A 26,023-nucleotide genomic window follows, 5' to 3' on the forward strand; every position below is an offset into this window, starting at 1 on the left:
ATTATTATTTATTAAATTGCAATCTGATACTATTAATCGTTCCTCATAATAATGAGTTATTTATGTTAGCTACATACGACGGAAAATGTTGTCAAAATGGAAATCAAACTTGCCTCACTTATAAAAGTTGTTAAGCAGATGTCTAGTTAAACACCCATTTATCTCTTTCTGGCATCACTGTTTTGACATTCAAAAGAAAAGGACACATCAATGTTTCTCCCCCTTATGACCATTTAATGCCCTCAGTGTTTAATAGTAATCATATGATTAGATAAAATAATTATATTTTGACAATAAATCCTTTCGCAATATCAAACGTCTTCGCCTTAAGAATGATGTTTAAAAATATTGTTAGCAATAACTTAATTGGTATAATAATATATTTTGTTCATAATTTTATCTTATATTCTGAATATATATCTTCTGAAGCCTTGACGAAGTTTGTCGTTATTCGTAAAACATAATATATTGGCGAGTTACACACATACATATCGGACTCGTAAGTTATTTACATTTTTTGAAAATTGGAAAGAAGAAAAATGTGATTGATATTTGTTTTTGGAAGACAGATTTTTTTAGATTTATTTTAGTTATAAATTCTTTCTAAATAATTATAATTAACAACTAGTGTGGCATACACACTGTTCCAGCGCCTGGACTGCAGATTTGGCTCGCAATTGTGCCAACCTCCTCAAACATTTTAGCTTTCTTCGAGAATGAAGAAGTAAGTCCTTGTAGAATCTTCTAGAATGAAGAACATCTTCCTTGACTCTATTTAATTCGCTAATAGCTATACGCTTCCATCGTATTATTCTTGGCGAGGTCTGGAAAAAAAAAGGTTTACTTACAAAATACGTCACTAGATGGCGTTGTACCGTAATGTCGAGTTTCTACATCGCGATGGCTTGATTTTTGCGCATTGAATGACCTCCCCACAGTTCGAAGTTATTGTTACTCTGGTTTCCCTTCAAAACGTATAAATCTTTCGCCTTTTACTAAAGATTTCCGTGGAGGGGAACACTCAAATGAGTCTAAGCGTATTTTTGAAGCCTTGCGCACTAGTGCAAGGTTAATTATATAATATCATGGTTATTTAATAGCAATGTTGCAGATATGAGGATAACCTATATATTAAGAACACGAACAGTACTGAGATTTCATAGAACGATTGGTAATTGCTTCCCTTTGTTTGTCGTAAATCTTTAATAACGTGTCATATTTAATACTTTTGTCATTCTTATACATACTGTGTTTAAAACAACGAATTTATTCATCGATATGACGTGACTTGACTAGCCGCGCAGTTCACAAAACAACACTTCAACGTAACAGTCCATTATTGATAATGGCCTTTAACTAAAAAAGTATTGAGAATATTATTTAGAATAATGTTGACCGATATACACTATTTTAATAAATTCAGTATCATTGTTAAACCAAGAATGCCACAGCCACAAAATGGCGGATTACATACAAACCCCTTTAGAATATGCTTATTTAGCCAAGTTGCTTATAAAATTGACTTTGAGGTCGTCAAAATAAAAGTCAGTATCGTACTTACTTCGCATTGAACTTCACAACCTCTGGTTATTCTTTCACACCTACGTATGTAATCTTCGCTCTGGAATTATAAATAAATAATAATAAAAAAAAATATGCACTGCATAAAATTATTATTTGAAGGACGTGCTACTGAAATAAAGCAGCAATATACAACTGTAACCATCCAATTGCTGGGCTAAGGTTTTGACCTTATTCCACTACACTACTCCAATGCGGGTTGGCGAATCCATACGTAACAGAATTTCAGTGAAATAGACACATACAAGTTTCTTTACCGTAATATTTGGTTAAGATTAATACATATATATTTTAGCATTTTTTTTTAGCTGCCTGTAAATTTTCCCACTTCTGGGCTAAAGGCCTCCTCTCCCTTTGAGGACAAGGTTTTGAGCATATTCCACCACGCTGCTCCAATGCGGGTTGGCGGAATACATATGTGGCAGAATTTCGTTGAAATTAGGCACATGCAGATTTCCTCACGATGTTTTCCTTCACCGTCGAGCACGAGATGAATTATAAACACAAATTAAGCACATGAAAATTCAGTGGTGCCTGCCTGTGTTTGAACCCGAAATCATCGGTTTAGATGCACGCGTTCTAACCACTGGGCTATCTCGGCTCTTATTGGGCCATCTCGGCTCTTATACTATATATTACTCTTATACTATGTATACATCACCTTATTCAGATGCATCCGGAACACGATCATGTGTCCCAGGAAGAATTTGTGGTGATTCTCCCCGTTGAAGCTGGCGGCGCGATGCGAGTCGAATATTACTTTTCTTATATGCTTTTCGAATTCATCACGACACGCCCTTGACTGGAAAAAAAAATAAATAAATTTTAGCTAAATAGCGTATTGATGGTCACCTCTGACAATGAACATTGATTCGAAGACGTACAGCGAGACGTAATTACGATATTTCAGTCTATAATTACAATGGATAGATATCAATTATTGATTTCGGTTTGACGTAATGTTCAAGGTTTATATATTATGCGTTCAATGAGCACTAATGACGAGCCGAGACATCTCCGCCTGACACTAAATCATAAGGCAGTGTCACACTATCAAAACTAGTACACTCATAACATGACAGGCCTTAGAGTTACCGATGGTAAGTATTTTTTTTATTATTATATGACGAGCAAATGATGGTAAGTACCAGTCACCAACGTCTATAGAAATTTTCGCTATACGAAATATTAACCATTCCTTATATCGCCAATGCGCCATCAACCTTGGAAGCTAAGATTTTACGTCCCCTGTGCCTGTAGTTACACTGATCCACTTACCTTCAATCCGTAACATAACTGGTATAATATATGCTCAGTGGGTCGCTGGGCGGGCTTTCACAAAGCCCTGCGTCCTGTGCTAATTTTTTTTTTTTTAATATCGGTCCAATAAAACGTTCGTAAGATTGTAAACAGGCGCTCTTCTGATAGGAAGTAATTTGTTCGTTATTCAATTAAACTCCGATGAGCTCACCCCAGTCCTATTGTATCGTATTGACTGTTTATATGTATATTTGTAACTGCTTAAACGTTAATCGATCTTGACAATACTTGAAGTATTGTTGACATCATGTATTCCGTGACGTCACTGGGCGTGTAACAGAGGGAGCTAAGGTAGTCCAGTGGATAGATAACACGAGTATAACCAGAATTGCAAGTTCACATCCGGACACGTAACAATGATTTTTTACACTTAAAATGTGAAATTAAAAGAGAAATATTCAGCTCATCATCTCCTTACGAGGATGTTGTGCTGCTCAGTGGGACATTTACAAGGCAAATTTGATAATATTTTTACTACACGACGATAAAACTAATTCTTTTCACTACTGGTTCAAGTATTAGTACGAAATGTAACGTAGGTTACGTTCGTGTCATTGAACTTGTCCGAAGCGATATTTAAAACTGTGATGTCTCTTGAAATATTATATGTATTGATAAATACCACTATCAGTTTATGAAAACAATTATTTTTTATTACCAATTTATTTGATACCCTTATGATAATACTAGTAACAGTCCGCAGTTTCGTCGACAGATTATTTATTTCGTTACTATTTTACACGGATCATATTTTTGTGACTGTCAAAGGATATAAACAGAAAAGATCCTTGATCTAAGACCTGAGACTACGGATACACAGAGGATGTTGAAAGATTGTATCTATAGCAATAATTTGATTGAACACAAACGGGCTTATTTATATTCTAATTAACAGTCAGGTAATTATTGAAGATTAGTCATCGGTGATTACTGATTTCTAAAAGCAAAATGTAAGTTGAATTTTGTAATACAATTTAGTTAATTTAGACCGTTTTATAAAACACTTTTAATATTTTATATTTTCAAAAATATAACGAAAGTAAGCAATAAGAATATTTTATGTCGATTCCAGAGGTACACAAGACCCTACCAAAAAAGTTGCTAGCGAGCGATATTTTAGTTTAGGGTTAAATGGGCTTTGTGTAACACCCGTCTAGGTGGGTATCACCCTACCCCGAGAACCCCCTCTAGGTGTTGGAGGCCCGCATAGGCGGGCCGACCGTCAGGGCGTCACGGTAGCATGCGCAAGCGATCCCGTGGCGCCCGCCGAAAGACGGAGAGGGTACCACTGGTTTTTTAGTGGGTAAACCCGGCGTACCTGGACGCACTCGGCGTCCAGGGCTCCGGGGAGTCCCACACACCCCCCCACCTTCCATCACGTGGGGGAAGCGCGTAACGCGTTTTTCCAGCGAGAAAAAAAAAAAAAAAAAGGTGGGTATCACCCTCTTATCTGGTATTATATTGTTAAACATCAATAATTCGTATTATTGTACTCTGGTTTGAAGAATAAATAAGTCGGTGGGGTTAAGTGTAAGTAGACACTTTAGATTCTGAACTAACCAGCTTCTCAACAGTGTACGTAATTCAAGCTTTTACAATGTCTCCGGAGACAATGTATCAGTAGGTTGGCCACGCGTTGCTGTTAGCTTCGAGTTCGAAGCCGCGATTTTTGGCTAGATTTCTGGCAATAGACACGAAACTTTGATTGACTTTGATGATGTAGTATCTTTACCTTTACGTAGTACAGTGGGGGCCTATCCTACTAACCTTTAAGGATTATGATACCTTCCCGATTTTATTCCAATCCATTTTCGACTAATACTCATAAATGTAATCCTCGGCTTATTTGCAACGTAGGGCCAATTTCTACATATTTATCGATTATAATTCTGATTATATTTCGATCAAATTTTCACCGAACCATAACTGGATTGTTATGGTAGTGGAATAGGAGAATGGTTCAACGGCAACGATACCGTTTCGATTTGATTGCGATAATGTGTCAATTTGTTAGTATGATTGGCGCCCGGTCACTTAATAATTAAGTTAGTTCTTCTTACTTCTATATAAAATATGAACAGATTTTTTTAAATATATTATTTAGGTAGGCGGATGAACACATGGACAACCGGATGGTAAGCGGTCACCACCGCCCTTAGACAATAGCACTGTATAAAATACTAATCATTCCTTACATCGTTAATGTGCCGCCAATCTTGGGAAATAAGATGTCATGCCCCTTGTGCCTGTAGTTACACTGGCTCACTTACCCTTAAAACTGGAACACGACAATATTGAGTACTGCTGTTTGGCGGTAGAATATATGACGAGTGCGTGGTACCTACCCCGGCGGGCTTGCACAAAACCCTATCACCTAGTAAAACAGATTTGAAAATTTTACATGTACATTACAAGGGTAAAAAAAATATTAATAATATGTCGGTAACTAAACGTCTTTTTGTTAACCTACGACTAAGACATAAAGATAATAGGATTATACTAGCGTATATCGTTCATCGGAGTGAGTTGAAACCTGATATCGATAGGTTTCTGGTACAGTACCAGTAGTAGTAGTAATGTACGAGGTGGTGCGCGACTCGTACAGGATAGTTTGCTAATAATATAAACGGGTATTGCAAGAACAAATTATTTAGATCTTAAAAAAAAATAATAAATTGAAAATGAGTTTCGCTAAATGTGCTTAGCGTGATCTTTGCTTGACCAGCGTTAAGGAAATCGGTCAACTACATTCTTACCGTCTCGATGAATGTACACAATTCGTGTCATTTTGAACTTTATCACGTAAGCAATAAGGAAACGTTTTTTTGATAGGATTTAATGTACTCATTTCAAAGTAATTGCTGGTTAATTGGTCATTACGTTTATAACACGAATAAAAAATGTTTGCGTTGCGTTATAAATAACTGGTACGAAAATAAAAAGTACATCTTTATTGGAGATATTGATGAAATTCGTTTACTAATCGCGATACGTACATATTATGATGAATTGAAACTTTTCGATTAAACTAAACGCTGTAATTCCCGTTGGTAGGTTTCCTCACTATGACTTCTTATATCGTCGAACTGAGATTTTGTATTCACGATCATTTGTAAAAAAGTATCTGTTTGGTCTACTGGCCCTCGGCTGTTATAGGGTTCATGATATACAAAGAAGAGATTTATAAAGATTATAATATAAAAGTGTGGAATTATACACAGACTAGAGAGAGAGGTGTCGAGGAACTAATTAAATATAAGATTGCAACTTTAATCCCTCTTCCTTACTGTGAGCATTTCTACCGGTTATTCCCAGTAGAACCTGCTACGGTGGTCGCGTTACCTTTAATTGAATCTATGATTATAAAATGGTTATTAGATCTCATTTGAATAAAGAATGCTTTGATTTTGAGTCGTAATTTTTTTTAAAGATGAACCCGTATATAATTGTACCGTAATAGTTGTCCATAACAAAGGTGTTAAAACCTTGGCATTCGTGTAAAACGTTTGATCTTGAATATGTTTGGGTAGTAAAAATAATAACGTACCTCGTGTTATATCCTCACTGTGAGATATTACATTTGTTTCAGGGTCGCTAATAATGAGCTCATGCAGACATAGCGATTGCTCTTATTGTTAAGTTTATATGTCATAAAATATATTTATACTAACCGTTCCGCGTGATATCATCCGCGTTAAACGTTCTTGTAAAACTCCTCCACGTGGGCGTATTGTCAATAGCTTTAAACATTCCTGAAGAATTGGGCTATCAAATGCAAGAACTATTTTTCATATCCGACTGGTAGTTTCAGAGATTTGCGTGTAATATCAAAGTTTATCTTTATTATATTAGGAGGGATGCCAGTTCGATGTTGAAATTGTGTATTCACGCATATAGACTGATTTGTATAAGTTATTACAAAACAAACGGCAACATTTTATTGCCCTAAAACACAAAACGTTGTGGAAACTGTCTGTGTATGTGTTATTCGAACACAGTACACATTTTTTTTTATTCATAGGGTACTAGATTAGTGTTTCGTAATGTATGCGAGAATGAGGTATTTGAGGTTTGAGACGACAAAAGTATTGTTTGATTTTTATAAGATACAGTTAGCAAAATTTCGGTCTGCCCTAAGCCAACAGGGTTGTGTCTGTCGTTGCGATCTCATTGCTATGCTCGTTCTTTTTTTTTCTCGTTGGGAAAACGCTCTTGCGCGTTTCCCCCAAGCGTAGTGGGGTGATATCTGGAGCTCGTCGGCGCTTAAGGGGCCGGAATATCCGCTAAAAATCAAGCGGTACCCACTCCATCTTTCCCAGGGGGGCATCACGGGATCGCTTGCGTATGCTACCCTGACGATGCTCGTTCTATAACAACTAGTAATTTTCTACGTTTTTGGGGGCTGTAACTTTCTAATCAAATTCTGAAAAAATATGGACAGAGACAATGACAGTAAGATAAATAGTATTCAGGCGGTGTCAACATTTTCCCCTCGAGTAGACTGATTTTAGAAATAAAGTATGTTTGAAGTATACGGTGAAAGGTGACAGGTGAGGTGACGGTGAGGTTTTTCTCGGAAAGAAAATGTAGTAAGCGCCAAAAACCTTTTACCTTTATAAAAATAAAACATAAGGCATTTACAAAAAAGCTAGATTATTAATATAGTGGATTAATTATAGATTTTTGTCTTAGTAACCTATAATATTACCTACCTACAAATAATATGATTACAAGAAGACATTCCTTGTTTTTTTATGTTAATGTTATATTTTTGATGAAACTCGGCCCTCAAAACTATAACATTACTATACATACAAAATGTGATTTTTAACTTTGAACTGGATTTACCCAAACAAAACCAAATCAAGATTAGCAATTCACTAACCAAGAGCATGTAACGAGGCACGTGCAACAAGAATGCCATAACAAATAAGCATTCCACTATCGAAACCTGTGTTTAATTTCTATGAACTATCAAGTTTCCTCAGGCGTGATCTCCGTGCCTCTGGGTATCTTTCGATTATTTAGATTCAGTTTAGTGGTTTGATGTGCCGGCTTGTTTTAATTTCAAGGCTGCGATGAATAATATTACGACATCAATGACACTAGATATCGGTACCGGAAGTGCATTTAATTCTAGCGTTCCATTACACGTTTATGTCACAAGTACTTAATAGTCAGTGACGTTATAGTATCTATGTGACGTCATATTGTTAGGTATGAAGTACGAACATCGTTCGTACTGACTTGATCTTCTTTACAAATTTGCGTATTTTTTTCTTTAAGTAATTATGCTGAGGTCTGTCTGAGCGTTTTCGGTCTGTCCTGTGGAGAAAGGCCTACTATGCATTAGAGTAAGTGCATAAGTGCACTCCGTATTCTCACATAATTCACATAATCCCGATCACCATAAGGAGGAACAGGAACAGGACTAAAAGATTTATATAATTATACAATTTCAGAATTTTTCGACGGAAAAACCTAGTAATATTTAATTTGAGAGATTTGAACACTGTACCCCGAAATCTACAACACTTCGACGTATTCACTGGGCTTCTTCGTGTAGATTACACGCGAATGCTCATAGTGAGTACTTGCCTTTAAGCTAGATTATGATTACCGGATCTCGCAAATATCACTCAGGTATACCTCGTTAGAAACTGCATTGATGAGACTTGAGACAGAGGAGCTAATTATTTTACCGTAAACGTTGCGTCTTGATCTAGTTAAGGAGCTGTCATAAGAGAGTCGTTGTTTTTTTGTTATTTTAAGTATGTAGGCAGACTGGCAAACGGGCCCTCTGTGGGTTGTTAGACATGAGTGCATCACCAACTTTGGTTACTAAGATGTTATGTCCCCTGTCCCTTCAAACCGGAACGCAACAATAGAAAATATTGCAGTTTGGCGGTAAAATAAGTGTTGAGTTGGTGATACCAACCCAGAATGACTTGCATAAAACTCTACCACCAAGTCATTAGTCGTACATTTAGGTAGAAGATTGCCAGACGCAAGTCTAGAGGTTGCGTAGTCTGGATATACTAAGATCGTCATGGGATTGCATGTCAAAAAGATAATTGTACACTGGGTCACTACATAATTCTAATAAAATATCACATGATACAGCTAAATAATACGCATGGAATTAATATACACATTTATATGAGTAAATAAATATTGAATTTCTTGCCGACTATAAAACAGTAACTAAGTATCAAGTTTCCGGCCGGTTCTTCCCCGTAGAATCTGCATTCCGAACTGGTATTAGCTTCACGTTTCATTAAGCTTATAAAATGATCAAAGTGCTTATAAACGCTAGGGATGAATATTTGATGTCCTAATGTGATTAATTATCGATACAAAAGTGCGTTTGTATATTTATTTGTTTATTTTTTAAACAATTCACCTTTCAAACCGGAACACAACAATACTGAGTACTGCTGTTTGGCGGTAGAATATCTGATGAGTGGGTGGTCCCTACCCAGATGGGCTAGCACATAGCCCTACCACCAAGTAAATGTCTGTTTGTGATTATACTTATCCCATATATGTACGTAAGTTTAGGATTAGTAGTTCGTGAGCTCGGCAATCTCGAACATACAACAGACTGTCTAGGTTTGTATCTAATATAGTAGAAAAAAAATGTATTTCTTCTGTTGTAAGAAGCTAGCTTCATTGCATCTATATAATGTATAAACTAACATTAAAGTAATAGCCCTTGACGTCTGCGGATCAAGGTACAGCTCGTAAACATTACACAAATAGAATAAAATACATCGTAAATAATATTGCATTAACGAAGCTATAAAAAAATAATTAATAATTTTAATATTTAAACAAACGAAATCAATGATAAGAATATGTTTATTTTATATTATACTAATTGAATTTTTAATTATTGACAATTATGATTATGACATATATAACGTCTGATGAGAATATTGTAAGAATGCAAATAAACGCTCTGACACACGTTTGCAGATATAAATAAATTGTAAAGCCTTCTTTACATTTCATCACACGTGAAGCGAGCAGGTGAAATATGTTCCTGATTTTAGTCAACTGTTTTGTACCTCTATATGTCCAAATAATTAATACAAATTATGATATCGTGCATTGTCTGATTAGTAGAATACAAGTCGAGTGTAACCACAGGCACGAGGGACATATCATCTTAGTTCCCAAGGTTGGTGGCGCAATGGCGATGTATTATGAAGGTTTATTCAATAATATTTTCATTAATTGCAGAGAAAATTTACAATATTAATTAAATTTATAATTTGAATTGAATTGAAATATAATTTATTGTAGACCACAAAACGAAACACACAGAAATAAAAGAAAATTAGTAAAATAAAAGTAAAAAATAAAAAACGTAAAAACTAAAAAGTGTTGTACAATGGGCGGACTTATGGCTAATTAGCCATCTCCTTCAGACAACCCAATCTGAGAGAGAATTTTTAAAATCAACGTCGTAGGCGGTGCAGTCATAAACTAATTCAATATCTCATAAGAACTTTATCGGTAGTTATAATGTCTTTATTTAAATATTCAACTCCAGGTAAGTTAAGGATTGTTTTGGTAAAAGTTCTGTAACAGCCGGCAAATCTCACTGCTGGGATAACGCCTCCTCACTCTTTGACGACTCGGGACGTATGCTACCACGCTTTCCCAATACGAGTGTGTGTGTTTGTGCGCGTGAGTGTGTGCTGTGAGGGTACATATGCCATATTTATTATCTGACTCATGCTATTTTAATCAAGTTTTTAAGCTTCATCGCCGAGAACGTAACGAAAATCATAGACTAAGCACACAAAAATTCAATGGTTACCTGGAGCTGATTGATATACATCAAAGAATATAACTACAAGTGAAACGAAATAAATGTATATACCTCAGGGTATTCATTTAATTTTATATGGCTTTCCCTTTTAGTTAATTTCAAATAATAATTAATATTAAAAGATAGTCAGTAAATGTATTAGTTATTTATTGACATTTCAGTTGTTAGTAGGTATCTATCGAAAGCTTATATTTTAGGATGTAATTTTCTTTAATTATTATCATTTTTTAAATAGAAAGTCGATATTTCAATTTAATAATAATAACAATTTATTTACACCCAACTCACACACAATTTGTTTGGAGTACTATCTAAATCTAGTGTTTTTCACATTAGCAACACTGGTAGTGGACTTCCGACCCCGAAACTAATATTAATCATAATTTCAGAGACAGCGATTACAATCTATTACAATAGAGGTAAGGTTAAGGTTACAATAAAGGTAGGTTATGTGCTATATATTATTTATTGTAACTAGGTGAGCCCTTTCGTGGCTTAGACAAGATTCATTGACCTTGTACAGACTACAGAGTACAAGGCTTCAAAAATTGTTTTGTATCGGAGCGATTTATCTCCAAGCACATATTTCAGATAAGGGAAAAGCCGAGTGGACTTTTCAGTGCAGAAAATCTAGTCATCGCGATGTAGGAATTCGATGTTTTGAGTCAGCGCCATCTGATGTCAATTTTATGAAGTGACTCAGTACACGTGGCGCCCAATGAAAGCTTAACTTGGGCTTTTATTATTCATATCAAAAAGTGTTTCATGTGAAATGATGAATGTTATATTTTGTACTTTTTTTATAAATAAATATTAATGGTTTTTAACAATACTTCCAAATAAAAGTGTTCAGTGAAAACATCAGGAGAGACCCTGCGTGTATCGGATTAAAATCTGCTTAATGTGTATTCACCAAAGCACATTGGAGCAACGTGGTCATATTAGCTCTAACCCTTCTCCACGTACGCTAAGGAGGCTGTTACTTTGCTTTTACCTCAACAGATTTTAAAGGCTTTTATTAATTAGATTTGTATCCATAAACTTAATCAAGACAATGTAACTTTTCATTTATGTACCTTTTAAGAAAAAGTACCATTACAATAAATAACTATTTTCATTGCTGACGGTACTCACACACGTCATTTGACGTCGTAGGCACGTCAACGCGGTAGCATCGTTAACGTTAACTTACAGCCAACAGCTATAGTGATTGTTTGTTTAAAATATACAACCTATAATAATAAATAAGAACGAGTTTATTTTTAAATGCCTAAACGAAAAATCTATTAGTCAAATATACATTAAGATTTAAATAACAGACGATGCAGCGCCTTCCGTACGTATAACTGCAGTTAAACCTTTAGAATATAATAAGAATATGACTAAATAGTGTTAGAATTCATATAATTAGATAAATTACTTAATATTTCTAGCCCGTTTCGACTTTGTCTGGGTGAAATAAACATTTTATTTACTTCTTGATCGTAGCCCTTCTCTAACCTACCGAGCCCACTCTAAACCATCCAAGGGAGTCAAGTACACCACTGGGCTAAGTTGGCCATGACCCCTTGGGTCAAAAGGAAAGGACACGGTAGCCGAGGCTACCGGGGAGGACTAGGCCGGGCCAGGAGGGCAACCTCGTTGCCCGTACCCGGCTCGGCCATCATGGCCAAGCAGGATGACCACTCACACACAGCAAAATATCGATCGGAATCGGTCCAACCTCTAAGGAAGAGTTCAGTTGCATACACGTGTACAAAAGATTTATATATATAAGTAGTGACGTCTGTCATTATTACATGTTCACGCGACAGTACATGACATAATCATTATTTCAGAAACAAATAATAATGCTCTATTAATAATGTAATGAATTAATCATTAATATGCTTAAAATAGTTAATATCCGGATAATGTTGGCACAGCGTCCATTACTGATGTAAATGAAAAATATATATAATACTCGCTAATTTAATTCGCTATCACACTGTACCAATATTGAGTAAGTTATTTATGAAGGATGCTTGTAAAATCCAAATTATATTAAATATATGTCAAGATAGTCTGATAGCGAATTGTCAGTTCGTCATTTGCCCAAGCGAGCGTTTTTATGCCTACTGCATACTATAACACTTTGCATGGAAGATTAATATACGACCGCTGATCCTTTATTCCTCACTTCCGTACTTCCGTGAGTTCAATTCTGAGTTTCTTTGTCGATAAATTCTTGATAGCGATGGTATGGACTTTTACAGTTTATATTCTCGAGTCTCGATAAGAGAACGCACGTGTTGTAAATCGAGACCAATTTGTCGTCCAATATTATGTTAAGTAACAACAATCATTTTGTGTTAAAAATGCACAACAATTACGATAATTTAGTTTTGTTTCATTATTTTTTAACTGTATTAATTTTAATGTTGTCTTAGATTTTCGCGATTATTACACATTGAAATAAAACTAGACTCAGTCTGCCCGTGACCACGAACACTGCAAAGTGCTCGAAACGTCGGGATGTTAAAATAATTAATATACGCGATTAAATCCGTTAAAAACTAGTTTTATTTCAATGTATTAATTTTATCAAAATGTATTAAATAATAAGCGATTATTTTCTATAAATGTAATTATAAATAATAAATGGCCCGCCAGCACCAACATTTCAGCTCAATCAGTTTGCGGAACACACACATACACAGCACATATTCTAGCAAGTTCACATATAAATTAAATATATAATAATTATTACGGGGTGAGGCCCTATAATCAAAACTAGTAAATCGCTAGTCATTTGTTCCATATATCGGTATTATAATTTCGTAAATAAAACGTATTGTCATATATGAGTCAGTCCGTTATATATGCAACATGTAAATAAATCATTATATACATCAAAACTTAAACGAGAGCCAAAGAAAGATGTGTCAGAGATAATGAGTATCAATTGAACGTAATTATGTCATTACTATAAATACGTCTGTCGAAGATTGTTGAGATAGTTACTACCTGTCTTCGCCATCATTGTCAATCGTTTGCCAATAGTAGCCAAAGCCCTATTCACGTTGGGAAAGTGTTTTATAAAGTGGCGTGTACAAGTACTTGGTGATAGGACTATGTAAGAACGTCTGATTTCGTACAATCGACTCTTAACTTATTCTACCGCCAGGCAACAATACTTAGTATTGTGTTGTGTTCCGGTTTCAAGGGTGAGTGACCCAGTGTAACTAGAGACGCAAGGGTCATAAGCTTTTTGTTCCCTAGGTTGGTGGCGCATTGGCAATATAAGAGATGGTCAATATTTCTTAAAGTGTCTATATATGAGTGGTGGTGACCACTTACTATCAATTAGCTAAGCTACCAGTACACCTAAAGTAAAAATATAGCACAAGAAGGTATTGCTTATTTTATTGAGTAGCCAATTTGTATGTCAATTCCTTTCCTTTGCTTAGTGAAAATCTTGGAAAACTTTAATGTTTGGAATAGAGTGTGTTCCTATTTATAAAACAAATAATTCTAAGTATGTCCTATAAACTTTCTAATATCGGTTTTTCCACTTTTAATCGTCCAAGGTCGTAGATTCTCAAACTTGTTTTATATACCAAGACACTTAAATCATAGTCTTATCAGGATTGTACGCCTTATAAATGTCCTTCATCTCATCATACTGTTTAATTTTCTTAATTATTGCAAGTATCATCCGAATCGACTTGTTTGTTGATGGACGAAACGTCGTATCCTTGTAATGAATTCGCAAAATTTACGATGGTACGCAATAATCACCATTCCACAATGAACTCGATAGCAATTCAAATTGGGATTGATGTTAGAAAATTGTTTCTGGGACAAAGGGCTCATCTGATAATGGTTTATGCCTTCAAATAAAATCACACATAATTGTTATTATTAGGAATCGCGTTCCCAAATGTGATTAATTTATTATTGTTACGTAACTTCTGGTTCTCATTACTCTAATTTACACTTCAAAATAAACTTCAAGTCATTGTTACTTGATAAACATCTATTTATGTTTAAAAAATAACCGGATTAGATGCTTCATTTGTTTTTTACCCCGTTAAAATTCAATAGTTCAAGCTACCAACTACGTAGGATACCTTCGAGTGAATTATAAATTTACGTAAATAGACATCTCATTCGTCGGAACCAAGGGCGCTTTACCATATTTCCTGAACCCTAAAATAACATTGCAGTCCCTTCACGTATCATTATAATGATCAACCAGTTGCTCCAAGATGATTCGATGTAGATTTTATTCATTAATTCAACAGTGAGCAGCTGTTCTTTGTGCGCGTGCGCATCGGAATCCTTCATGTCGGAATGTTCCCGACCTACATCTAACTAATAGCATTCCTAGTGCTTCTGATACGGATTCCTTTGAAAGCTGATCTCGTCTATTATGGATGCGCCCACGGTATCGTGTGGTATTTTAGAAAGAAGGGAAGGGAGGGAGGTTGGTATGCCGCTTGTATTATCGCTAGAGAGATAAAACTTGACAGCTATGTTTGAAGTTGTATTATTTGTAAACTGCGACTTGAGATATATCATGTAGTAAGAATATGCAGGTTTTACGAGTAACCAAGCATGTTAATTTCAAACCCACTCGTTGGGGCAATCGATCTATGAGATTGGTCTATTTTATTTTTGTGAGTCGATCAGTTCAGTAGTTGTCTTTCATATCAGATCATATAGTACATGTATTGTAGTTGATGCAATTCATAATTTACGAGAAAACAGGACACACTTACAACGTGTCCTCAGAAAGCAAAGATGGTTAACCAAGATTTGTAATTTACTTATTTTTGTGGACTTTGTGGAAATATTTATTTATCTAGTAAGTTTCACTAGAATGGCCTACATATGAATACACCTAATTTGGCCTAAATACGTTTATTTACATAACATTTTTTATCTACACTCGCTTAAGAAATTCCTACACAATTATTGTTATATTTGTATTTTACTCCTACAAGTAATTGACCACATAGGCAATACCCCGTTTTGGGTCAGCATTGTGGAATATGCTTGACACTTTATCCTCATATGGAGAAAACTTGAAAAATAGCTCCAAATTGTTGACCTCGTTGAAATCGCAGGAATTGAAGAAAATGATTCAGACAGCAAAATAACAAAGTACATTATGCCTCAATTGTTCTCAGCTGAAGGAGAAGTGTTAGCTCAGCACTTAAACATTTACGAGCTGTTGTTTGAACAGCCGGAAGCACTAATCTCAAAATTGGCAGGTTAGAAAACAAGCTAACATTAAAATATTAACATAATATACATTTAGTTAAAACGAACGTCAACCGAAACGCATTCAGGAGCCAATATCTAATTTGACGTCCATTTGGATAATCGCGAGAGTATTCCAACTAAGTCAAGGTTTGTTTAAACGTAGTCAATGACAGTTCATCTGCACTACGTTATAGTTTACAATAAAAGCTGGATCTGGAAAATTTATGATCGATCAAAGGTAAATTTATTCATTATATTCGTCGTAATTAGTTTGAAATTGTCTTATTAGTCTTCTTCTAGTCTTAAAGTCTTATTGGAGTGTGAAAGCGTGATATGCTTGACTAACTATTTAAAAAACCAGTTAATACTTTCTTTTACGTATATAATATTTATAAAAGCCTTCCACAAAAGCCTTTTTTGAATGAAAAATTGAATTAATGACAAATCTTTGTTTTAATATAGACTTACTAAAGTGATCATCTGGTTGCTGATATTACCAATTTGTTACCTCGAGGTTATATTGTGTTAGATACATGTTTTGAGCTGTGAGTCTGTTTCATCATTTGGTACTTTTCGTAGCAGCCTCGCGTTCTTTATTTTATATAGAAATTTAATGCTTAATGTGCGATTAGTTATTCTTTCTTTAAATGATATTTATTAATCACACTGGGAAATATTATATACATATATAATAATATTATAATTAGATAGTAATACTTACAGCTCTATCCAGGACCCTGTTTTCCATATTCTTGATAGTGTCCTGAGTTAGCGAGGAGATGTTCTTAAGGAATTCATTCAGATCGGCAGCAGCGTACGATGTATATTCTGTGTACAGAAGCAGCGCGTCGGACTTGGTGTTTCGAAGGTCTTCCACCAACTCTGAAGTAGACCATCTCGCAATATCACTTCTTTGTGGTCGTACTGTGGTTCTATAGTATCCTGAAGTGTCGATCAAGATTCGTGCGGCTGGCTGAAAATGTATTTCTTAGTCAAAATTTTATGGCTAAATTGGTTAACTCTTAACAATAGTTATTATTTTGATTTATATCTAGGAAAGTTTGCTAGATAATAAAAGACGACGTAGGTGAGGTTATAATGTTATAGTTCTAAGATATAAATCAAATAATGAAAATTAATTTTGCGAATATCCATTATCAATACCTACTTATCCGTAAAATTATTACTCTTAATATAATAATAGTTTTGTCAAATGAATTTAAAGGTTTGCTTGATATAAGACTGCTTAATTAAACGATTGGGTGTTATCAACACAATTGATAAAATATTAGTAGCGACCTAATGAAATTGGCGTTTGATACAGGAGGAATTAAAAATATCAATTCTTTTTTTTTTTTTTTGTAAAATCCATTTAATTACTCAAAGTATGCACCGTTGTTATCTATGCACTTTTGCCATCTCATAGATAGTTCATTGATACCTTTACTAAAGAAACCACGGGGGCGAGAATCGATCGGTGTTGAATTTTTTCTCTTGTAAAAAGTTGTCCAAATTCCGGAAAAAATGGTAATCTGTTGGAGCAAGGTCAGTGGATGTCACAGACATTGCAATTGTAGCTCATCTAACTTAGTGGTTGTTTGTTGTGCAGCGTGTGTTCTTGCGTTGTCGTGAAGGAGCATTGGCCTAGAGCGATTGTCACTGGCGCCACGATATTTCATGTTTTCCATTGTGCGGTAATAAGCGACGCCAAAGAAAAAAACAATGAGGAACAAAACAAATGAATGTACCTGTTAAACGAATTTATAAATTTGAATTAGGAATGTGGTCAGTACTATAAAACGCTAATTTCATATATAGTTAAACCTTATATAATGGAGGTCATGTAAATTTGTATTATTTTTGTATATCGAGGAAGGCAGACTAGCAAACGGGCTTCTAGATAGTAAGACGTCCTTCGCCCAACGAATTTTTTTCTGAAATATAAACAAGCTAATATACCGTGAATACGCTCCCAACCGAGGGATCTGATCAGTTGTGTTCCTTTGGACTTTTAACGTTTGACTTTTGACTCGGGATTTGAATCCAGGACCTCTAGACTCTTCTTCTAAAATAAATGACCAATTAAATCTTTGGTATGTCAATAAGATCAATGATGTCTCTCAAATTATTATTACACCGAAGCGTGCCATTACTGTCAGTTAAAATAGCAGCAGTGATCGCGGATCAGGTTATTTTTGAACCTCGACTTGAACCTTGGCTGGACTTGACACTGAATGATGTAATGAAATGTTTTATAACATCGTTATAATTAACGTTTGCAAAAATTTTTTACACAATTTATTTAGAATTTTGTTGCGTCATTTTTTTATTTTTAGTCTAGAATTGCTAAAGTCGACTTGTCAGAAAATAATCAGAAACTAACCAGGAGGAAGCGCTTTGTATGAGCTTGTCTGTGTAGGTACTTCAAACATGCGTAGCCATATGCATCACAGAATGAAACAAATAGCCTTAAAAACAATTATAGCTACTCTCTTTAAGGTTAACACTATGAAAAAATAAAATTATAATAAATATTTCTTTTATCGGTTTAGATTTTTTTTATGTCGGATATCCGATAGTTACGGTACGGAACTCCATAACATCACTGGTTGAGACGATATCTCAAACGTGTCTGTCCGTATCTCTTTCTGGGTCAGTAGTGAAGTCGGAAAAGGAGGCTACGGCTTCTGACGATTTTTAATCTATTCGACTCTTAAGCAGTAAGACGTCATCCGATCTCGTGGACCTGTGTTTTTCAGCGTCGGTACACTTCCAGCGTATGCATGGTGTCCCAGTCGTCGTCGTAGTAGTACTGTACCGCTATTCATGGCAACCACTTACCATCTGGTGATCCGTATGCCATATTTTATTTAACATTACTTTGGATCATACATTTTTTATGAAAAAAAATAATAAAAAATTATAATATAAGAATTTAACTATATTAAAATGATGCTATGTAGTTCAAGGGCACGTTTTTGTTATCTTAACATTGTTTGCGCATACCATTCATACGGAGATGTACTCGAGTAACGAACAAACGTATTATCGTATCAGGCTGTTTTTATACTTATTACAAATAGCATTGAGATTAATATCGCATACTTGTTTTGTCTTTGTCATGCATTATCGTGTTCATTAAAATATGCTCATATTGGTGAGAATAGTGTGTTGCGTAGGAATAAATATTTATCAATATGTTTATAAGTTTATTTACTTATTACCTGGTAATGTACAAAATATACATATCTAGATGTTACTTGGTATACACTTCAGTGATAGAATTTCTTGGATTAGGATTTAAATGTATCATAATCCCTCCAGTTTAACATATATTCGCCACATTAGGTCGAAATTTTTTTTAAATAAAATGGTTCATTAGGAAAATGTATTTAAAATTTGTAATTTTTTTTGACACAAGTCAATTTTACTAATATTATAAATGTGAAAGTTTGAAGGGATGTTTGTTGCTCATTCACGTGAGAACAGCTGAACGGATTCGAATGAAATTTGGCACAGTATATACAGAATATAGTCTGGAATTACAAACGCACGCCGCGGGCGGAGACTAGTGGGTAGTACATTTGTAAAATAATAAGTAACTGCGATCTTTATAAAACGATAATGTAATCGATGAAATAATCATCTACCGTCTGAATCAGGGTGCAGCTTGTGGAAAAGACCCGGGCGACGAGCGTTGGGGGCCAATCAGATGATGGCCAAGTCTTGAAACCCAAATTGAACCTAAAGGTTGCTTAATAATCTCTTATGGAGAGGAGATCGTCAGATATTGCTTGCACCCTGGCGCTTGTTGTACTTAAGACGGGGCTGTTTTCATGGCAACGAAATAATATTTAATACTATTCGTATGTACTAAGGATTATTCACACTGGTGTGCGACTAACGCAATTTAAAGATAAATTTAAAATATAATTTATTATTATTCTTAACTTAGTAAAATAAAATAACAACCTGTGAATATACCACATCTGGGCTAAGGCTTTCTCTCCCTTTGAGGAGAAGGTTTGGAGTTTATTCCAAAAAGCTTTGAGCTTTTTCCTCAAAGGGACAAGAGGCCTTAGCCCAGCAGTAGGAAATTTGCAGGCTGTTGCTTTACCACCACGCTGCTCCAATGCGGGTTGGTAGATGCAAATATGGCAGAATTTCATGTAAATTAGACACATGTAAGTTCCCACGATTTCTTTACCGCCGAGCACGAGATTAATTATAATAACAAATTGAACACATGAAAATCGCTTAAGATGCACACTTTCTAACTACACGGCCAGCTTGAGCTACCTACTCTAAATAATTAAATAATTGTACAATATAATATGTATTCGCTAGTGCGTCACGAGCCTTATTAACAACGGATCATATAATGAATGCCAAACCGGATGCATCTGACGTACAGACACACAACGAGTAACGACCTTGTTTATACACAAATATTACACGTATTACGGTAATCCATACATTTGTTAATATTATTTTATTATGTAATGATGTGGTCGTTAGTGTATGGACTGTGAGGAACGGAGTGGGAGTGAGAAGTGGGAATAACTGACGGTATGAATGGAGGGCGAGACAAATGGGAGACCACATTACGACAACCTTTAATTTCAACAGAATATAACTAACTGCGTAGGAGATAATACAGTGTACTACAGTGTGTGCAAACATATTATTCCCCGAGTGTCATAATTCGATGAGACGATAAAAAGATGACGGAGAGGGTTTAGTCGCAAGAGTACCTGACCAGTTTTAAGTTTTTCCTGAGGCAAAAGAGTACACGCTGTAATATTCCAAATTTGGCAGGAAAATTTCAATAACTTTTGTTAGTTTAGACCTAGACCAAGATCGACATATGCTGTATAAACTAGGCATTTGATCAACTGAGTTGTCAGTCATCAATCACAAATAAATGAGTTGAGGGTAAACGATGGATGGTGATGGAAATATATCTTGTCTGGTAGATGGCCCAATTGGCGAGAGGGGCTTACACAAAGTCCTTATACCAAGAAAAGTTACTACAAGTTGCTCGCGTGAAGAGATATAGAAAGAGAAACATTATCCTCAAAAGTGTTACGTAAAGTTTATTCCAATGCCAGAAGTAAACACAAATAAATAAATTTGAATAGTATTATAATAAAATTATTTGTCGAGATTCGAAAAAATGCTGAACTTTGGAAGAAAAGTACAGTCCAATTAAAGGTTGTTGCTCGATACAAAAAACTATATAAATCCAGAATTATTTTTAGTGCATAATACAGCAGAGCTAGACACATGTAAATTTAAGGTCTGCTTATTAATGGAATAGTTAAGTTCTAGCTGTAGGCTAACATCAAGACAATTTGAAAAAACTTGGTGTACATTCAGACAAACAGTTCATATATATTCGTTGTATATTCGAATGTCGTTTCGTGCGACATGTGCTAGCTCGCGACATTGATTGTGTATCGTCTCGTTTATGTGTATGCAAATAACGTCACAATACATAATTACATCTCAACCTTGCGATTGAAACACGTGATCGTAACCAGACGGCACGTCGTATTTATACATCCGTCTGTTCATCTCGCCAAAAGATCGCGTCAAATCGTATCGAGATTGACAGCAGGTAAACAGACTTGACCGACGACAGCAGCCAACGGATAATCCATTTACTTTTAATAAAATTAAGTATCAAATTTGCTCAATGATCCACGCGACTCTGGTTCAAAGATTGTTAGTTCTATGTCGGACTTGCAGCATTGAATTATTATGCGCTTTGAGGAAATCTGCACGTATTAAACGAAATTCTGTCATTTTTCTTGATTCAGTAACATGCATTGGATAAGTTCCAATCCTTTGCCACTTGGAGAGGAGATCGTAGAATATTGGTGGAAGTTGGTTGAGAACTGGCTCAATATTCTTCCTAAGAGAAGAGCGTCTGCCTAGCAGCGGGAAATTTACATGTTGTTCATTTGTAACTAACTTACTTAGTTTGTAATCTTAAAAAAAACTTGACTTTTAAAGAGAGGGTGGCTCCCGAAGCCGAATTCGGTTTTATTTTTTATCACAGAATTTTGTCATTTATGACCGTATTTGGAAAATTAATTTTGTTTTTAGGGTTCTCACCGTTCGTTTTAATTTGAAGACGAAATGTAAAGTTTACTTTTTTGTTAAAAATTTTATACTACTAAACTAAAGAAATAAATGGCTACCCATAAATGACTAGATGAAAGATTCGCTCTCCTGTTAAAGGTAAGATTTCAATACGCAATGGTCGAATTTCATTCGACACACGGTTAAGGTATCGGCGCGGCGGTTCTTTCAATACTCGGTCAATTCGACTATCTAACATTGGCAGCGTCTAAACTTACCCTGCATTCTGTAGTTGGGTGGGTATTAAGGATATGAAAAAATAATTGTATTTAATTTGTAGGATTAAATTGCAACTTCTATTTCTAATTTAGGTTTTAAACTTAAATAATTTTTGATCTGAAACTTTTTTCGCTTAAATCGTTGGGCTCAAGCTACAATCACAATTTTGATAATATAGGCACCAGTAGTATAATACCTATAGGCAATATTATACTACTACAGCTTACTATACTACAAGTACTACTGTATATATACTGTATGTTCAGTAGAAGCATACGAAATTTATGTTCCCTGTACTAGAGTTCCCAATAAAATAACACGAAGACTCATCAGTAGTCATTTGCCATTTTTGTCTCTTGGAACACATTTACAGATTTTCTAGCGGTTAAAAATCGCTAACGTGTTACCGAGTGCGTTCACTTAAAATGACAACATCCTGTGATTACTCTGACTTATAAAAAATATCTAAAATATTAATCTATTACGGATCAAAATAGGCACGGAGTCTCGCTCTCGGGTTCAGTCTGATACTTATATTCCGAAGAGTTCCATATTAACGACGATATACAAAATATACCGTGCGATAGTACATGTACGTGCAATTGTTGCACTTGTACATGTTAAAAAAAAATGTAGTAGATCACCACTCATCAATTTTATTACAGCCAAATATCAACATTTTTAGTTACTGCGTTTGAGGTCGAATGGTAAGTGAGCTAGTGTAATTAAAAACACAAAAATACACAGCATGCTAGATCCCGGCTGAAGGCGCATTGTTAGTTTGAGGAGTACGAAAGAGACTAGTCCCACTGACCATCAGATGCCAATTTTATCTTTGGAGGTTTTAATTTAACCAAAGTAGTTAGTTCGTTTTAGACTATATATATTTATATGTATTTATATATGGTATATTTATGGATGGTAAGGTGAACACCGCTTATAATCCCTACATTTCCAATACGCCACCAACCTTGGACACTAAGTTATATATTTAAGTAATATTTATCTATAATTATATAAGTGCGCAAGTTCGACGGAATTCGAGAGAAACGGGGAATCTATACTGACAAAATCGTCTGTGACTATCTATCATACAGCCTTAAACTATGGAGTTTATATGGGTCAATATAGAACACGGTTTCATTTTATAATGTAAATTACATAAGCTAAGAAAGGATTTGTTAGTTTTAATTTAAATGAGGAGGGAATGGTTTGAATTTGTATAAATTTTATCCGTACGAAGTCATGTGACAGTGACAGGCAGCTAGTTCATTTTATATGAAGATTTTTAATTTAATCTTATACACGTTTCATAAAATAACGTAAAAGCTAAAATAACAATACAATAGAGCTGCTTAGAAGTTTGACGTACGTACACAAAAGACTTTGGTCAAAATAACTTTACTCAAATATAATCAAACTAATAGTCCGTCATAAAATCCTACCTAGGTAGGCACAGACTGCCTTAATTTGCTTCATTATAAGTCCACTGTTAGTCGTAACTGTAGGAACAAACAGATATACATAATTTCACATTTATAATATAATTATAGATATTTAATATTCAGTAACTTAGAGCCGAGAATAAATATAAGTTTGAGAATAATAGTGGTACAAAAAATTGTTATCAGTGTATTAGCTAACGGATCCTCTCGGGAGGTTGTGTAACCCGAGACCCACGCTCAATGCCGCGGCGTGACAAGTGAACCACATAACCGCTGTGTAGATTTATTTTATGTTTTAATATATTGTCGATTACATTGTAAATGAAAACCTAGACAACATCTATTTTCGGAAAAAACTTAAAATATCATAGATTATTAAAAAAGAGTAACTACTGGCTTCCTAGCCGGTAGAATCACCTCTCGGTAGAATCACGCTTCTTTCGGGTGGTAGTTTATAATTCAACGAAATCTGTTTAATGACAATTCAATAATTCTTATAACCTATTCGAATGAAGTAGATTTTGATCGTTATAACAAAAAACCGACCGAAGAATTGAACAACACTAATATTCGTGATTCTCAAAAAAGTCATGAGATATTACTAACTAATAACACTTCAATCGAGGCAACGAAAGATGCCTCAGAATGATGTATTCAGTACAATACTAAATACTCTTTATTTTTCACCAGGTCCAATATATTTATAAATAAGGCTAGGTTATGTACAAAGGGCAGTACAGTGCGTTCATGCCTTAAAAGAGTTTCTACTAGATTTCTCGGCGTTTGAACTCCGAAGGATACACTTTTATTTAATCATATTCATTAATGCAATCCTTCGAAGCCACCTCGAATAAAGTTCATTACGATTTTAAAACAAAAATTATTTTTCTATTTTCGTTTTCCAAAATTTAAAAGGTTATAAATAGTAATTATTTAATTAACTAAACACGTTTTAGAACTATACACAGGCAATGAGTTCTAATAAGCAATGCATGCTAACGGTTTGATTCCCGTTTGTTGCGAATAATTTGTTTCGTCTATACAGGTACTTATTTGATAAGATCTGGGTGGTATTGAACGCAAGTAAGTACTCATTGAATGTATCCTCTTACAGTCGGAATTGTTAAAGAGCTTATATTTTGACAGCACATTAGTTGCCCAATGATTCTTGAATTTATTAAGTTAAGAGTAAACTATTTTTATTAATGTTATACCAGATTAAAAATATTATATATTATAGTTTAGAGTATGAAATATAAAAAATATTATTTTAATAACTTATCAATTTGTTTTTTTTTTTTGTAACAAGCTTTAATTATGCTTTTCATGGAATACGAATTAAAAATATATTAGTCTTGAGCAGCAAGTGTGTGCAAATCAAGATTAATTATTTTGAGTGTGTGTGTGGAACTGGCATAAAATTCAGTTAAAAGATTCGACCCAAACGTCAAGTTATATAGCGTAAAAAATAAAAATTACGCAGTATTCACGTATAAAAAAATAATAAAACGAATTTGTATAAATTAAAATATTTGTATATATACATATATATTTATTTATTTTAGCATACGTTACCAACATTAACAATTTTCCAATGACGAAAAAACAGAAATAATTAAATCACTAATAAACATTTTTTTTTATGTGTAAGAAAGCTTTTTTTTATTTACCGACTTAGCTTAATACTTAATTAATTTAAATCACTTTAAACTGACCTGCGCAGCGCGCGCAAAAGTTGCGCAGACGCAGAGCGCGACGAACGCGAGACGCGCTACCATTTTGCATGCGCGCGGTGCACTACTGCATGCGTCTGCAACTCAGACGTACACAATGCGTAAATATAGCGCGCGGTGTTGTGGAGATAGTGCTATATACGGCCCCGTGACTATGTCTCGATACACCGCTTTATTATAAGTACAAATGTCGAAATACATCAATCCCTGTAATGTTTAACCCGTTTCGAAACGAATATATCAATATCATAATATCGTTATGTGGCCTTTATATATTTTTATGCATATCGCTCAGCTATAAACAACATTTGGAAGTGCTTACAAAATATATTTCGAAAAAAATAATTTTGACTTTTTTTTGGATTGACTCGAGATTTTAACCCTTAGACCAACGAGCTAATACATACATACTTACATGACACAAGACACATTAATGTATGTAAGTTGTCAATTTTTTTTTTTTTTAATTGTTGCCAGGTCTTATCAAA

At 34.7% G+C, this 26,023-nt stretch overlaps 1 protein-coding gene and 1 non-coding gene across 2 annotated transcripts; one reads left to right on the forward strand and one right to left on the reverse strand.

Annotated features, from left to right (window-relative positions):
- LOC125067449 lies at positions 1-25,638 on the reverse strand. Its single transcript, XM_047676068.1, has 5 exons — positions 25,518-25,638; positions 16,713-16,964; positions 2,243-2,383; positions 1,562-1,621; positions 1-824 (listed from the first exon to the last, which is right to left on the reverse strand). The coding sequence occupies exons 1-5, from the start codon at positions 25,578-25,580 to the stop codon at positions 618-620; spliced, it is 723 nt and encodes a 240-aa protein (XP_047532024.1). The 5' UTR covers positions 25,581-25,638; the 3' UTR covers positions 1-617.
- LOC125067558 lies at positions 952-1,070 on the forward strand. Its single transcript, XR_007119733.1, has one exon. It is a non-coding gene; the product is annotated as a U5 spliceosomal RNA (small nuclear RNA).
- Positions 25,639-26,023: the final 385 nt, after the last annotated feature.

Source organism: Vanessa atalanta, chromosome 11, assembly GCF_905147765.1.
Source record: "Vanessa atalanta chromosome 11, ilVanAtal1.2, whole genome shotgun sequence".
NCBI classification, from domain to species: Eukaryota; Metazoa; Arthropoda; class Insecta; order Lepidoptera; family Nymphalidae; genus Vanessa; species Vanessa atalanta.